This window comes from Oncorhynchus clarkii, unplaced genomic scaffold (assembly GCF_045791955.1).
Source record: "Oncorhynchus clarkii lewisi isolate Uvic-CL-2024 unplaced genomic scaffold, UVic_Ocla_1.0 unplaced_contig_1317_pilon_pilon, whole genome shotgun sequence".
NCBI lineage: Eukaryota > Metazoa > Chordata > Actinopteri > Salmoniformes > Salmonidae > Oncorhynchus > Oncorhynchus clarkii.
In genome coordinates, this window is record NW_027258001.1 from 190,459 (window position 1) to 205,000 (window position 14,542).

At 45.0% G+C, this 14,542-nt stretch overlaps 1 protein-coding gene across 1 annotated transcript in view; it reads right to left on the minus strand.

The window, feature by feature from the left end:
• Window positions 1-11,784: 11,784 nt before the first annotated feature.
• The window catches only part of LOC139394453 (F-box/LRR-repeat protein 14), a 2,951-nt gene continuing 193 nt past the window's right edge, over window positions 11,785-14,542 (minus strand). The window contains exon 1 of the mRNA XM_071142522.1: window positions 11,785-14,542. This exon is cut by the window's right edge and continues 193 nt beyond it. Within this exon, the coding sequence (XP_070998623.1) occupies window positions 13,040-14,242 (1,203 nt within the window). The 5' untranslated portion in view covers window positions 14,243-14,542 and the 3' untranslated portion in view covers window positions 11,785-13,039.

Sequence of the window (14,542 nt, forward strand, 5' to 3'; positions counted from 1 at the left end):
TGAAAACTTTCCGAATGCTCTGTAACTGTGTTACTGAGAGACAATGTGTAACTGTGTTACTGAGAGACAATGTGATGCCATGTTACTGAGAGACAATGTGTAACTGTGTTACTGAGAGACAATGTGTAACTGTGTTACTGAGAGACAATGTGTAACTGTGTTACTGAGAGACAATGTGTAACCGTGTTACTGAGAGACAATGTGTAACTGTGTTACTGAGAGACAATGTGATGCCATGTTACTGAGAGACAATGTGTAACTGTGTTACTGAGAGACAATGTGTAACCGTGTTACTGAGAGACAATGTGTAACTGTGTTACTGAGAGACAATGTGATGCCATGTTACTGAGAGACAATGTGCAACTGTGTTACTGAGAGACAATGTGTAACCGTGTTACTGAGAGACAATGTGTAACCGTGTTACTGAGAGACAATGTGTAACCGTGTTACTGAGAGACAATGTGTAACTGTGTTACTGAGAGACAATGTGTAACTGTGTTACTGAGAGACAATGTGTAACTGTGTTACTGAGAGACAATGTGTAACTGTGTTACTGAGAGACAATGTGTAACTGTGTTACTGAGAGACAATGTGTAACTGTGTTACTGAGAGACAATGTGATGCCATGTTACTGAGAGACAATGTGTAACCATGTTACTGAGAGACAATGTGTAACTGTGTTACTGAGAGACAATGTGTAACTGTGTTACTGAGAGACAATGTGTAAATGATTTATACAGCAAAATACAAATTTCAAACTAAATATTTATTTTTTATTTTTTTACTCAGTACATATACGGTACATAGATATTGTTTTTGTTTCACGTCTAGTAATCTTTGTTGTAACCTTCTGACAATAACATTGGCTCCGTGTGTGATTTCTCTATGTGTCTACAGTATACGAACAGGGCAGGGTAGCCTGGTGGTTAGAGGGCAGGGTAGGGTAGCCTGGTGGTTAGAGGGCAGGGTAGGGTAGCCTGGTGGTTAGAGGGCAGGGTAGGGTAGCCTGGTGGTTAGAGGGCAGGGTAGGGTACCCTGGTGGTTAGAGGGCAGGGTAGGGTACCCTGGTGGTTAGAGGGCAGGGTAGCCTGGTGGTTAGAGGGCAGGGTAGGGTACCCTGGTGGTTAGAGGGCAGGGTAGGGTACCCTGGTGGTTAGAGGGCAGGGCAGGGTAGCCTGGCGGTTAGAGCGTTGGACTAGTAACCGAAAGGTTTCATGTTCAAATCCCCGAGCTGACAAGGTACAAATCTGTCTTTCTGCCCCTGAACAGGAAGTTAACCCACTGTTCCTAGGCCGTCATTGAAAATAAGAACTTGTTCTTAACTGACTTGCCTAGTTAAATAAAGGAAAAATAAATAAAACATATGATCTTTACAGTGGCCTTCCTGACATACAGGGCCCTCAGAAAGTATTCACTCCTAGACTTTCTCTACATTTTTTGGGGTCACAGCCTGATTTAAAAAATGGATTAAGTGTAGATGTTGTGTCGCTGGCCTGCACACGATACCCCATAATGTCAAAGATGAAACATGTTTTTAGACATTTTTACAAATGAATTTTAAAAAATAAAAATCTGAAATGCCTCTAGTCAATAAGTATTTAACTCTTTTGTTATGGCAAGCCTAAATAAGTTCAGGAGTAAAAAAAAATATGCTTAACAACGCACATAATAAGTTGCATTGACTCACGCTTTGTGCAATAATAGTGTTTAACATGATGTTTGAGTGACTACCTCATCTCTGTTCCCCACACATACAATTATCTGTGAGGTCCCTCAGTCGAGCAGTGAATTTCAAACACAGATTCAAACACAAAGACCAGGGAGGTTTTCCAATGGATCACAAAGAAGGGCACCTATTGGTAGATGGGTAAAAGAAAACATACAAAAAACAGACAATGAATATCCCTTTGAGCATTTTGAAGTTATTAATTGCACTTTGGATGGTGTATCAATACACCCAGTCACTACAAAGATACAGGTGTCCTTCCTAACTCAGTTGCCAGGGAGGAAGGAAACCGCTCAGAGGTTTCACCATGATGTCAATGGTGATTTTAAAACAGTTACAGAGTTTAATGGCTGTGTTAAGAGAAAACTGATGATGGATCAACAACATTGTAGTTAATCCACAATACTAACCTAAATAGAGTGAAAAGAAGGAAGCCTGTACAGAATAAAAATATTCCAAAACATGCATTCTGTTTGCAAAAAGGCACAAAATGAAAACTGTAAAAAAAAATGTGGCACAGAAATGACCTTTATGTCCTGAATACAAAGTGTTATATTTGGGTCAAATCCAACACAACACGTCACTGAGTACCACTCTTCATATTTTCAAGGATGGTGGTGGCTGCATCATGTTATGGGTATACTTGTCATCGGCAAGGACTAGGGAGGATTCGGGAGGATTAAAAATAAACGGAATAGAGCTCAGCACAGGAGTAAAACCTGGTTCAGACTTCTTAACCAACAAACACTGGGAGACAAATTCACCTTTCAGAAAAACAATATTGAATGTTCCTGAGTCGCCTGGTTACAGTTTTGACTTAAATCGGCTTGAAACTCTATGGCAAGACTTTTGAAAATAATAATTGCCAAATATTGTACAATCCAGGTATGTAAAGCTCTTAGAGACAAATGTGCCAAATGTGATTCTAACATGTATTGACTCAGGGGGTGTGAATACTTATGTAAATTAGATTTTGGAAATTAATTTTCAATACATTTGCAAAAATGTTTTTTTTAAAACATGTTTTCACCTTGTTATTGTGGGGTATTGTGTGTAGATGGGTGAGATTTAAAATATATATATATATATCCATTTTGAATTCAATATGTAACAACAAACCGTGGTATAAGTCAAGGAGTATGAATACTTTCTGAAGGCCCTCTCCATATTATCTGAGACTGTAAATGTCACCAATGTGTGAACATGGCTAAATACAAATCTCATCTGGATATCATTACCAGAGCCTGGAAATCCTACTCGTAATATCCCAGCCCAGCCCTGTCTGACTGAGGGTTGAAACCTAGACTGGGAGGGGGCTCAGCTCTGAGACATAGTATGAACTGGTTTCCAGAGCAACATTAAACCAATAGTGTTTTGTTAGTCAAAGACTCCGCCCAATAACACAACTCTAAAGGCTGGTTTCCCAGATACAGATTCATCCTAGTTCTGGACTAAAAAGGTATTTCTTCATTGACAATTGAATTCTCCATTAGACCAGGGCAAGGCTTAATCTGTGCCTGGGAAACCAGCCCAATGACACAGTGTCTGTATTCCCAGACACAAATTAAGCCTATATTCCTGGACTAAAAATATATTTAAAGAGAGATTCTTAAATGTAGCATGCTTTTTAGTTCAGGACCAGGCTTAATCTGTGTCCTGGGAAACCAGCCCAATAACACAGTAACTGAACCTCTTTATCTCTGGTACAGGCAGCAGGTTTGTGTGTCTATATCTCTGGTACAGGCAGCAGGTTTGTGTGTCTATGTCTCTGGTACAGGCAGCAGGTTTGTGTGTCTATATCTCTGGTACAGGCAGCAGGTTTGTGTGTCTATATCTTTGGTACAGGCAGCAGGTTTGTGTGTCTATATCTCTGGTACAGGCAGCAGGTTTGTGTGTCTATATCTCTGGTACAGGCAGCAGGTTTGTGTGTCTATATCTCTGGTACAGGCAGCAGGTTTGTGTGTCTATATCTCTGGTACAGGCAGCAGGTTTGTGTGTCTATATCTCTGGTACAGGCAGCAGGTTTGTGTGTCTATATCTCTGGTACAGGCAGCAGGTTTGTGTGTCTATATCTCTGGTACAGGCAGCAGGTTTGTGTGTCTATATCTCTGGTACAGGCAGCAGGTTTGTGTGTCTATATCTCTGGTACAGGCAGCAGGTTTGTGTGTCTATATCTCTGGTACAGGCAGCAGGTTTGTGTGTCTATATCTCTGGTACAGGCAGCAGGTTTGTGTGTCTATATATCTGGTACAGGCAGCAGGTTTGTGTGTCTATATCTCTGGTACAGGAAGCAGGTTTGTGTGTCTATATCTCTGGTACAGGCAGCAGGTTTGTGTGTCTATATCTCTGGTACAGGCAGCAGGTTTGTGTGTCTATATATCTGGTACAGGCAGCAGGTTTGTGTGTCTATATCTCTGGTACAGGCAGCAGGTTTGTGTGTCTATATCTCTGGTACAGGCAGCAGGTTTGTGTGTCTATATCTCTGGTACAGGCAGCAGGTTTGTGTGTCTATATCTCTGGTACAGGCAGCAGGTTTGTGTGTCTATATCTCTGGTACAGGCAGCAGGTTTATGTGTCTATATCTCTGGTACAGGCAGCAGGTTTGTGTGTCTATATCTCTGGTACAGGCAGCAGGTTTGTGTGTCTATATCTCTGGTACAGGCAGCAGGTTTGTGTGTCTATATCTCTGGTACAGGCAGCAGGTTTGTGTGTCTATATCTCTGGTACAGGCAGCAGGTTTGTGTGTCTATATCTCTGGTACAGGCAGCAGGTTTGTGTGTCTTATCTCTGGTACAGGCAGCAGGTTTGTGTGTCTATATCTCTGGTACAGGCAGCAGGTTTGTGTGTCTATCTCTGGTACAGGCAGCAGGTTTGTGTGTCTATATCTCTGGTACAGGCAGCAGGTTTGTGTGTCTATATATCTGGTACAGGCAGCAGGTTTGTGTGTCTATATCTCTGGTACAGGCAGCAGGTTTATGTGTCTACATCTCTGGTACAGGCAGCAGGTTTGTGTGTCTATATCTCTGGTACAGGCAGCAGGTTTGTGTGTCTATATCTCTGGTACAGGCAGCAGGTTTGTGTGTCTATATCTCTGGTACAGGCAGCAGGTTTGTGTGTCTACATCTCTGGTACAGGCAGCAGGTTTGTGTGTCTACATCTCTGGTACAGGCAGCAGGTTTATGTGTCTATATCTCTGGTACAGGCAGCAGGTTTGTGTGTCTATATCTCTGGTACAGGCAGCAGGTTTGTGTGTCTATATCTCTGGTACAGGCAGCAGGTTTGTGTGTCTATATCTCTGGTACAGGCAGCAGGTTTGTGTGTCTATATCTCTGGTACAGGCAGCAGGTTTGTGTGTCTATATCTCTGGTACAGGCAGCAGGTTTGTGTGTCTATATCTCTGGTACAGGCAGCAGGTTTGTGTGTCTATATCTCTGGTACAGGCAGCAGGTTTGTGTGTCTATATCTCTGGTACAGGCAGCAGGTTTGTGTGTCTATATCTCTGGTACAGGCAGCAGGTTTGTGTGTCTATATCTCTGGTACAGGCAGCAGGTTTGTGTGTCTATATCTCTGGTACAGGCAGCAGGTTTGTGTGTCTATATCTCTGGTACAGGCAGCAGGTTTATGTGTCTATATCTCTGGTACAGGCAGCAGGTTTGTGTGTCTATATCTCTGGTACAGGCAGCAGGTTTCTATAGTGAGGTGCAGTAGACAGCAGGTTTATATAGTGAGGTGCAGTAGACAGCAGGTTTCTATAGTGAGGTGCAGTAGACAGCAGGTTTCTATAGTGAGGTGCAGTAGACAGCAGGTTTCTATAGTGAGGTGCAGTAGACAGCAGGTTTCTATAGTGAGGTGCAGTAGACAGCAGGTTTCTATAGTGAGGTGCAGTAGACAGCAGGTTTCTATAGTGAGGTGCAGTAGACAGCAGGTTTCTATAGTGAGGTGCAGTAGACAGCAGGTTTCTACAGTGAGGTGCAGTAGACAGCAGGTTTCTATAGTGAGGTGCAGTAGACAGCAGGTTTCTACAGTGAGGTGCAGTAGACAGCAGGTTTCTATAGTGAGGTGCAGTAGACAGCAGGTTTATATAGTGAGGTGCAGTAGACAGCAGGTTTATATAGTGAGGTGCAGTAGACAGCAGGTTTATATAGTGAGGTGCAGTAGACAGCAGGTTTATATAGTGAGGTGCAGTAGACAGCAGGTTTCTATAGTGAGGTGCAGTAGACAGCAGGTTTCTATAGTGAGGTGCAGTAGACAGCAGGTTTCTACAGTGAGGTGCAGTAGACAGCAGGTTTCTATAGTGAGGTGCAGTAGACAGCAGGTTTCTATAGTGAGGTGCAGTAGACAGCAGGTTTCTATAGTGAGGTGCAGTAGACAGCAGGTTTATATAGTGAGGTGCAGTAGACAGCAGGTTTCTATAGTGAGGTGCAGTAGACAGCAGGTTTCTATAGTGAGGTGCAGTAGACAGCAGGTTTCTATAGTGAGGTGCAGTAGACAGCAGGTTTCTATAGTGAGGTGCAGTAGACAGCAGGTTTCTATAGTGAGGTGCAGTAGACAGCAGGTTTCTATGGTGAGGTGCAGTAGACAGCAGGTTTCTATAGTGAGGTGCAGTAGACAGCAGGTTTCTACAGTGAGGTGCAGTAGACAGCAGGTTTCTATAGTGAGGTGCAGTAGACAGCAGGTTTATATAGTGAGGTGCAGTAGACAGCAGGTTTATATAGTGAGGTGCAGTAGACAGCAGGTTTATATAGTGAGGTGCAGTAGACAGCAGGTTTCTATAGTGAGGTGCAGTAGACAGCAGGTTTCTATAGTGAGGTGCAGTAGACAGCAGGTTTCTATAGTGAGGTGCAGTAGACAGCAGGTTTCTATAGTGAGGTGCAGTAGACAGCAGGTTTCTATAGTGAGGTGCAGTAGACAGGTTTCTACAGTGAGGTGCAGTAGACAGCAGGTTTCTATAGTGAGGTGCAGTAGACAGCAGGTTTCTATAGTGAGGTGCAGTAGACAGCAGGTTTCTATAGTGAGGTGCAGTAGACAGCAGGTTTCTATAGTGAGGTGCAGTAGACAGCAGGTTTCTATAGTGAGGTGCAGTAGACAGCAGGTTTCTATAGTGAGGTGCAGTAGACAGCAGGTTTCTATAGTGAGGTGCAGTAGACAGCAGGTGTCTATAGTGAGGTGCAGTAGACAGCAGGTCTCTATAGTGAGGTGCAGTAGACAGCAGGTTTCTACAGTGAGGTGCAGTAGACAGCAGGTTTCTATAGTGAGGTGCAGTAGACAGCAGGTTTCTACAGTGAGGTGCAGTAGACAGCAGGTTTCTATAGTGAGGTGCAGTAGACAGCAGGTTTCTACAGTGAGGTGCGGTAGACAGCAGGTTTCTATAGTGAGGTGCAGTAGACAGCAGGTTTCTATAGTGAGGTGCAGTAGACAGCAGGTTTCTATAGTGAGGTGCAGTAGACAGCAGGTTTCTACAGTGAGGTGCAGTAGACAGCAGGTTTCTATAGTGAGGTGCAGTAGACAGCAGGTTTCTATAGTGAGGTGCAGTAGACAGCAGGTTTATATAGTGAGGTGCAGTAGACAGCAGGTTTCTATAGTGAGGTGCAGTAGACAGCAGGTTTCTATAGTGAGGTGCAGTAGACAGCAGGTTTCTATAGTGAGGTGCAGTAGACAGCAGGTTTCTACAGTGAGGTGCAGTAGACAGCAGGTTTCTATAGTGAGGTGCAGTAGACAGCAGGTTTCTACAGTGAGGTGCAGTAGACAGCAGGTTTCTATAGTGAGGTGCAGTAGACAGCAGGTTTCTACAGTGAGGTGCAGTAGACAGCAGGTTTCTATAGTGAGGTGCAGTAGACAGCAGGTTTCTATAGTGAGGTGCAGTAGACAGCAGGTTTCTATAGTGAGGTGCAGTAGACAGCATGTTTCTATAGTGAGGTGCAGTAGACAGCAGGTTTCTACAGTGAGGTGCAGTAGACAGCAGGTTTCTATAGTGAGGTGCAGTAGACAGCAGGTTTCTACAGTGAGGTGCAGTAGACAGCAGGTTTCTACAGTGAGGTGCAGTAGACAGCAGGTTTCTACAGTGAGGTGCAGTAGACAGCAGGTTTCTATAGTGAGGTGCAGTAGACAGCAGGTTTCTACAGTGAGGTGCAGTAGACAGCAGGTTTCTATAGTGAGGTGCAGTAGACAGCAGGTTTCTATAGTGAGGTGCAGTAGACAGCAGGTTTCTACAGTGAGGTGCAGTAGACAGCAGGTTTCTATAGTGAGGTGCAGTAGACAGCAGGTTTCTACAGTGAGGTGCAGTAGACAGCAGGTTTCTATAGTGAGGTGCAGTAGACAGCAGGTTTCTACAGTGAGGTGCAGTAGACAGCAGGTTTCTATAGTGAGGTGCAGTAGACAGCAGGTTTCTATAGTGAGGTGCAGTAGACAGCAGGTTTCTATAGTGAGGTGCAGTAGACAGCATGTTTCTATAGTGAGGTGCAGTAGACAGCAGGTTTCTACAGTGAGGTGCAGTAGACAGCAGGTTTCTATAGTGAGGTGCAGTAGACAGCAGGTTTCTACAGTGAGGTGCAGTAGACAGCAGGTTTCTACAGTGAGGTGCAGTAGACAGCAGGTTTCTACAGTGAGGTGCAGTAGACAGCAGGTTTCTATAGTGAGGTGCAGTAGACAGCAGGTTTCTACAGTGAGGTGCAGTAGACAGCAGGTTTCTACAGTGAGGTGCAGTAGACAGCAGGTTTCTACAGTGAGGTGCAGTAGACAGCAGGTTTCTATAGTGAGGTGCAGTAGACAGCAGGTTTCTATAGTGAGGTGCAGTAGACAGCAGGTTTCTACAGTGAGGTGCAGTAGACAGCAGGTTTCTATAGTGAGGTGCAGTAGACAGCAGGTTTCTATAGTGAGGTGCAGTAGACAGCAGGTTTCTACAGTGAGGTGCGGTAGACAGCAGGTTTCTATAGTGAGGTGCAGTAGACAGCCTGTCTAACTGTCTCTTCTCTCCTCAGCCTGGATTGTAACGCGCCACACTCACTTTTAGCAGTCCAAAGTCAAATAGTGACTCACAAATTCCTCTGCTTTTCTTTTTCCAGGGATCAGACATTAGGGAGAGGCAGCGTCACCTTTCCTCCTCCCTCCTCCACTCCCTACTTCTGCTCCTGCTAGCCTAACCCAGGCCTATACAGTAAGTTACTTTTCTCTCTAACTACTGTCCACACACACCTCTCGCCTCAACAGTATATTCTATAAGAATCTCACCCCTCTTTCGCTAACTTCCCTCTTCACAAATAATATACATTTCAGTGGTACAGTCTGCTTCACAAATAGCCCCCTATTCCCTGTGTAGTGCCCTATGGGGCCTGGTCTAAAGCAGTGCACTATAGAGGGAAAAGGGTGTCATTTGGAACGCACACACAGTTACAACACACCTCCAGCCAGATCTTTTGGTCTTTCGGGCCCCAGCCTGCAATCAAACGGCAGCCACGCCAAATGCTTTTTCCGGAGGCCAGGATTTTTTTCAGCTCCTGTAGCTCTGATAAAAGTCCTGCCACACTCAAACCCCCTGTAGGCTTCTCTCACACACACACACACAACCCCCCGAAGGCCACTGAAAACATCAAAGCGTTTCTACTGTAAGTCAGCAACACCTTTAAACTGCAGGCGTTGTAAAGCAGAGGTGGAAAGAGGTGGAGACTTAGGGAGGAGAGAGGATGTGGAGAGAGGGAGAGAGGAGGTGGAGACTTAGGGAGGAGAGAGGATGTGGAGAGAGGAGGTGGAGAGAGGGAGAGAGGAGGTGGAGACTTAGGGAGGAGAGAGGATGTGGAGAGAGGAGGTGGAGAGAGGTGGAGACTTAGGGAGGAGAGAGGATGTGGAGAGAGGAGGTGGAGCGAGGGAGAGAGGAGGTGGAGAGAGGTGGAGGTGGAAAGAGGTGGAGACTTAGGGAGGAGAGAAGATGTGGAGAGAGGAGGTGGAGAGAGGAGGTGGAGAGGGGGAGAGAGGAGGTGGAGAGGAGAAGAGGAGAGAGGAGGTGGAGAGAGGGAGAAAGGAGGTGGAGAGGAGGAGAGGAGAGAGGAGGTGGAGAGAGGGAGAGAGGTGGAGAGGAGAGAGGAGGTGGAGACTTAGGGAGGAGAGAGGATGTGGAGAGAGGAGGTGGAGAGAGGGAGAGAGGAGGTGGAGAGAGGTGGAGAGGAGAGAGGAGGTGGAGACTTAGCGAGGAGAGAGGAGGTGGAGAGAGGGGGTGGAAAGGAGGAGAGGAGGGAGGAGGTGGAGAGAGGTGGAGAGGAGGTAAAGAGGGGAGAGGAGGTGGAGAGAGGTAAAGAGGAGAGAGGAGGTGGAGAGAGGTAAAGAGGAGAGAGGTGGAGAGAGGTAAAGAGGAGAGGAGATGGAGAGAGGTGGAGAGAGGAGGTGGAGAGAGGTGGTGAGCCTTGGCTAGCATTATTGCAGATGTCCCTCTTGCTTTGTTGAGGAGAGCCAGTTCCCCTTAATGTTAGCAGTAAAAAGGCTCTGGTTCTCCCTCTCAAAGCAAAGTAAGGCTTTAAAGTAACACTGTGAACGTGACAGCTCAACTCTGCAAAAATAACTGTTTGAAACAACTTTGCTACAAACTAACTACAGTATCAAAATCAATGCAATTGAACCGTAGCAGGGACTATTTTAACTGAAGTTGGCCTACCAATTAAATTGAATGAAAAGTACTACAATAGCCATTTCAACTACAAACTGAATTCATCTGAAAAGTATATCAACAGCCATTTTGAACTAAAATACAAACATAGATTTAATACCACAGCGGGACTTATTTCAACTGAAGTACAAACTAAATTTGACTGAAAAGAATAGCAAGCAGGAGCCATTTTGATTGAAGTACAATCAGACATCAATCAACTCAAGGGGATATCTTATCAGATAGGGATCTCCAAGATAATCAACTGACAAATGTAGTCTTTCAGTCAAGGTAGAACTACCAGAACATAACATCAACATTAAAAGAAGACCCCTGTATTTAAGGACATTTTTTTAATTATTATTTTGCTAAACAAATATGAGATAAGATGTTCTAAAATACTGTACCCTGTTTATCTATAGAATGGGGGTTATCTCACTGTTATGTGGTTATTGCACAAGACCAAGACGAGTCTAAAACAGCACGCAGTGAATTCTCTCTTTCCCTCTTTCACTCTCTCTGGTCCAGAACGGACAGAGACGGGGCAAGAAGAAGAAAGCCTAAATGCTTTGAATGATGGTGTGGAATGTTAAAAAGTGTCTGTGAGACAGGAGGGGGGGGGGGTGTCGGCTGAGTTTTGGGTGGTGAGGAGAAGGGAGCGGGTGGGAGGAGAGAAGACGTCCCGTGGGACCAAGGCAGTCTCTCAGATCTGGTATGCGTGACTGAGCAAGCTAGAGAAAAATCCCAACGTGCCTTTTTAACTTCGGGAAACAAAAGCAACTGCCGGTATCCCACTCTTATTCTAAACACACATTTGGCTAAAGAAACAGAAAGCAAATAGCGCAAATTAGAACACAGAACCAAATGTTAGCAACATTTGAACAGACAAAACCTAGGCTGTAGCCTAGAATATCACAGAAAAACAGCACAATAAAATGCTAATATGTCAACGGGCGTGAGGGGTTTAATATCCCCAGATTTAGAGCCACGTTAGTGACAGCCCTTTGAGAGGCAAGCAGCTGAAACCTATCAACACAATACGTCAGACTGATAATTAGAACAAGCAAAATCAAGGGAAGCATCCATTTTGAATCTGCTCGTAAATAATTTAACAATCCAAGCCGGCATATCAACATTACAACTGTTTCTCGAAACCGAACAATCAAATTCGTAAGATTATGGTTGTGATCCGAACGATTAATAATATGTGGACAATTCTTGTCTTTTTTTGTTGTTGTTTTAAATACCTTGTCTCTACCGGGGATCTACGGACATAAACAGCGGTTTCTCTTAGAAATGGACACGTTTTCGATCAAAGCAGGAGTGCGTGGTCTTGTAACAAGGATGATCACAAGAAAACAATAAGTACTAGGTTACTAGTCTACAATACAATCCCCGTACAAAACGAGTCCACATCACCTTTTCATTTATTATATAAATATCAACTTTAATGTTTACTGTAAGAATATAAAACCATTTCATTTTGGATTCAGTTTTTTTTTTACAAACACATATACAGTACATTAAAACACAGTAGTCTCTCAGCAGGACGCAATGAATGTTGCAGTTCAGTTCGCTCATAACGTCATGTTATGTTATCCCATAGGTTCCATGTAGGCCTGACACGCATTCACTTGGAAGCCGAGAAAATAAGGATCGATTGCTTCTTAATTCTAAAGCGTGTATTTAGATTCTATTCCAAAGGAGTGTCTCTTCTGTTGTTATTGTGGACTCGTGTGTATGATTGTGTTTAAAAGGTAGCAACCCATATTCTAGAGGATATGGAGGATTAGTTGGAAAACACCTGATTGGGGTAGGGGCAGCATTTCTATTATAGAAATCACTTCAATTTGAAGTACAACGCTCTGAATAACAGCAATAATTCGACAATATCTGCTTCCATAAGCATAAACACACCAAAATAATATAGGGAAGGAAGGGTCCCATTATTCAAAGCTTGAATCCAAGGCTACAAGGCCTTTAAGTTGGGCTAAAAAAGTAAACAAAACAAAAATAAAATGATTTTGGATACAAACCAGTCCGTTTTAATTTGCATAAAGTCGCTATTTTTGTCTGAGTGTGAACAGTCCTTTTAAACGAAACTATGTTCGTTTCTCTTCTTCATTGTTAAGCGTTTCTGGGCAAATTAACACAAAGGTAGTTAGAGAGCGTTTCTTTTTGCTGCTAGGATTCTCCAAGCGCGAGACGCGTTGGGGGAGGGGACTACTACTGTCTATAGGCACAATTTATCTCCTCTCTTTCTTTTTAAGAATACACGGATTTATTACAACACATTGATAAACGAGGTAGCCAAATGTATTAGGCGCGATAGTTGGAGAGTTTGAAGTTAAATATTGCGACTCTTTATAATAATAAAAAGTAGTTTGTCTTCATAATGCGGGGGCGGGATATTGTGTTGTTAATAATGAAAACATGCATTTGATGATGATTAATCTTGTTTTCATTTGGCCTAAAATTGCGCAACATATTTTTTAATCACAGTTTTGTAGCACTAAGTTACATTGAATGAGAAAATATCCAACTACGACGAGATTGAGAGCAGAGGATATATATATATTTTTTTAGAAGGAACATTTCCCCGCCCACTGGTCTCCTGCTCCGTTACCCCTTCTCCTCTCTGTGTGTGCCCCCCTCCCCAACTAATCCTCGCCAAGTTAGTTTCACCTCACTTTTTCACTCTCTGTCATCTGCCAAAGTCCCAGATTCAAAACTTTAAGGCATGGGAGCTGCGTTATCCTTTCCAGTCCCCGTTTCGTGATTTTAGTACATCCATACAGATCGATCCCCGTCAACTGAGTCAAGTGGTCGGCAATGAGCTCCAGTCCTTTGTCTGTAATCCGCACACACTGTCCAATGTTCAGGGTTCTCAGCTCATGCATCTGGCGCACCATCCTGTTGATGCCATCGTCACTAATGTGGCACGAGCACAGGGACAGGGATTTGAGCTGGTACAGGCCCTGGGCGATGTAAGCCAGACTCTGGTCCCCTATCTTGTCACAGAAGGACATGTCTAGCCCGGAGAGCCGCAGCGTGCCCATGGCCAGGTGCATGATGCCCGTGTCACTGATGTTGTCGCACGAGCGCAGGTTAAGGCTCCAGAGGCTGGTCATGTGGGAGAGGTGGATCATACCTGCGTCAGAGATCCCGCCACAGAAACTCAGGTTGAGAACTTTGAGCTTAGCCAGGCCCTTCGAGATGTGCTTGAGGGACAGATCCGTAAGTTTCTGACAGTCCTGCAGCGTCAGGTATTCCAGGTTGAGACAGCCCTCCGCTGCGCTGCGGGTCATGCCCGCCAGGTGCCCGATGCCCACGTCAGACACATGCCGGCAGCTGCGGAGATTGAGGCTCTTGAGCCGGTGTAAACCCCACGCTATGAGCAACAGCCCCGTGTTGGTGATGTTACTACACCCGCCCAGTTCCAGAACCTCCAGGTTCTTCAGATACTGGGCGATCCGGCCCAGGCTGGAGTCCGTGATCTGCTTACACAGACTAAGGTTTAGAACCCGAAGGGAAGGGATCTCCTGGACAAACGCGTGGCCCAGGCCGTTATCCGTTAAGTTATAGCAGCCACTCAGGTTCAGGCTCTCGATGTTTGGCATCCCCTGGATCACGTAGCTGAGGCTCCGCCGCAGGCTGAGAATCTGTACTCTCCGGATTCCGCGGGCCTGTAGGCTGGGGAAGAGAGAAGGATTGGCCCGCCGCAGATGCAGCTTGGCTTCCACCCCCCTCCACACCGACTTGTGGTAGGAAGCGTCCCTCCAAGCAGCACACACTTGGGCCACCCTGCCTTTGTCCCTTACATCCAAGTAGCTGAAAATCATGGCTAAAATTTCCGGAAAGAGGCACGATATGTGCGTCTCCATTTTAAACAGGCATAAAAATCACTCCTGGTCCCGGAGCCCACCGACGTATTTCCCTCCGTAAAAGTAGAGTCCCCTGTAATCCGGAAGAAAGCGGTTATGCTTTTTTAACAGACCTTTTCCCCGTTCCTCTTTTCACATTTAACGGCGCAAATCGATCAACTCCACATCCCACGTGATCCGTTTGGTTGCGCAGTAGAATTCAAATGCAAAAAAGCCCCAAAACCTTGTTCCAATATAGCCCCTCACCAAGAGGGGGGAAGCGAAGGATAGGAACGGAAAGCGCCCGAGCCCTCCTTGGTC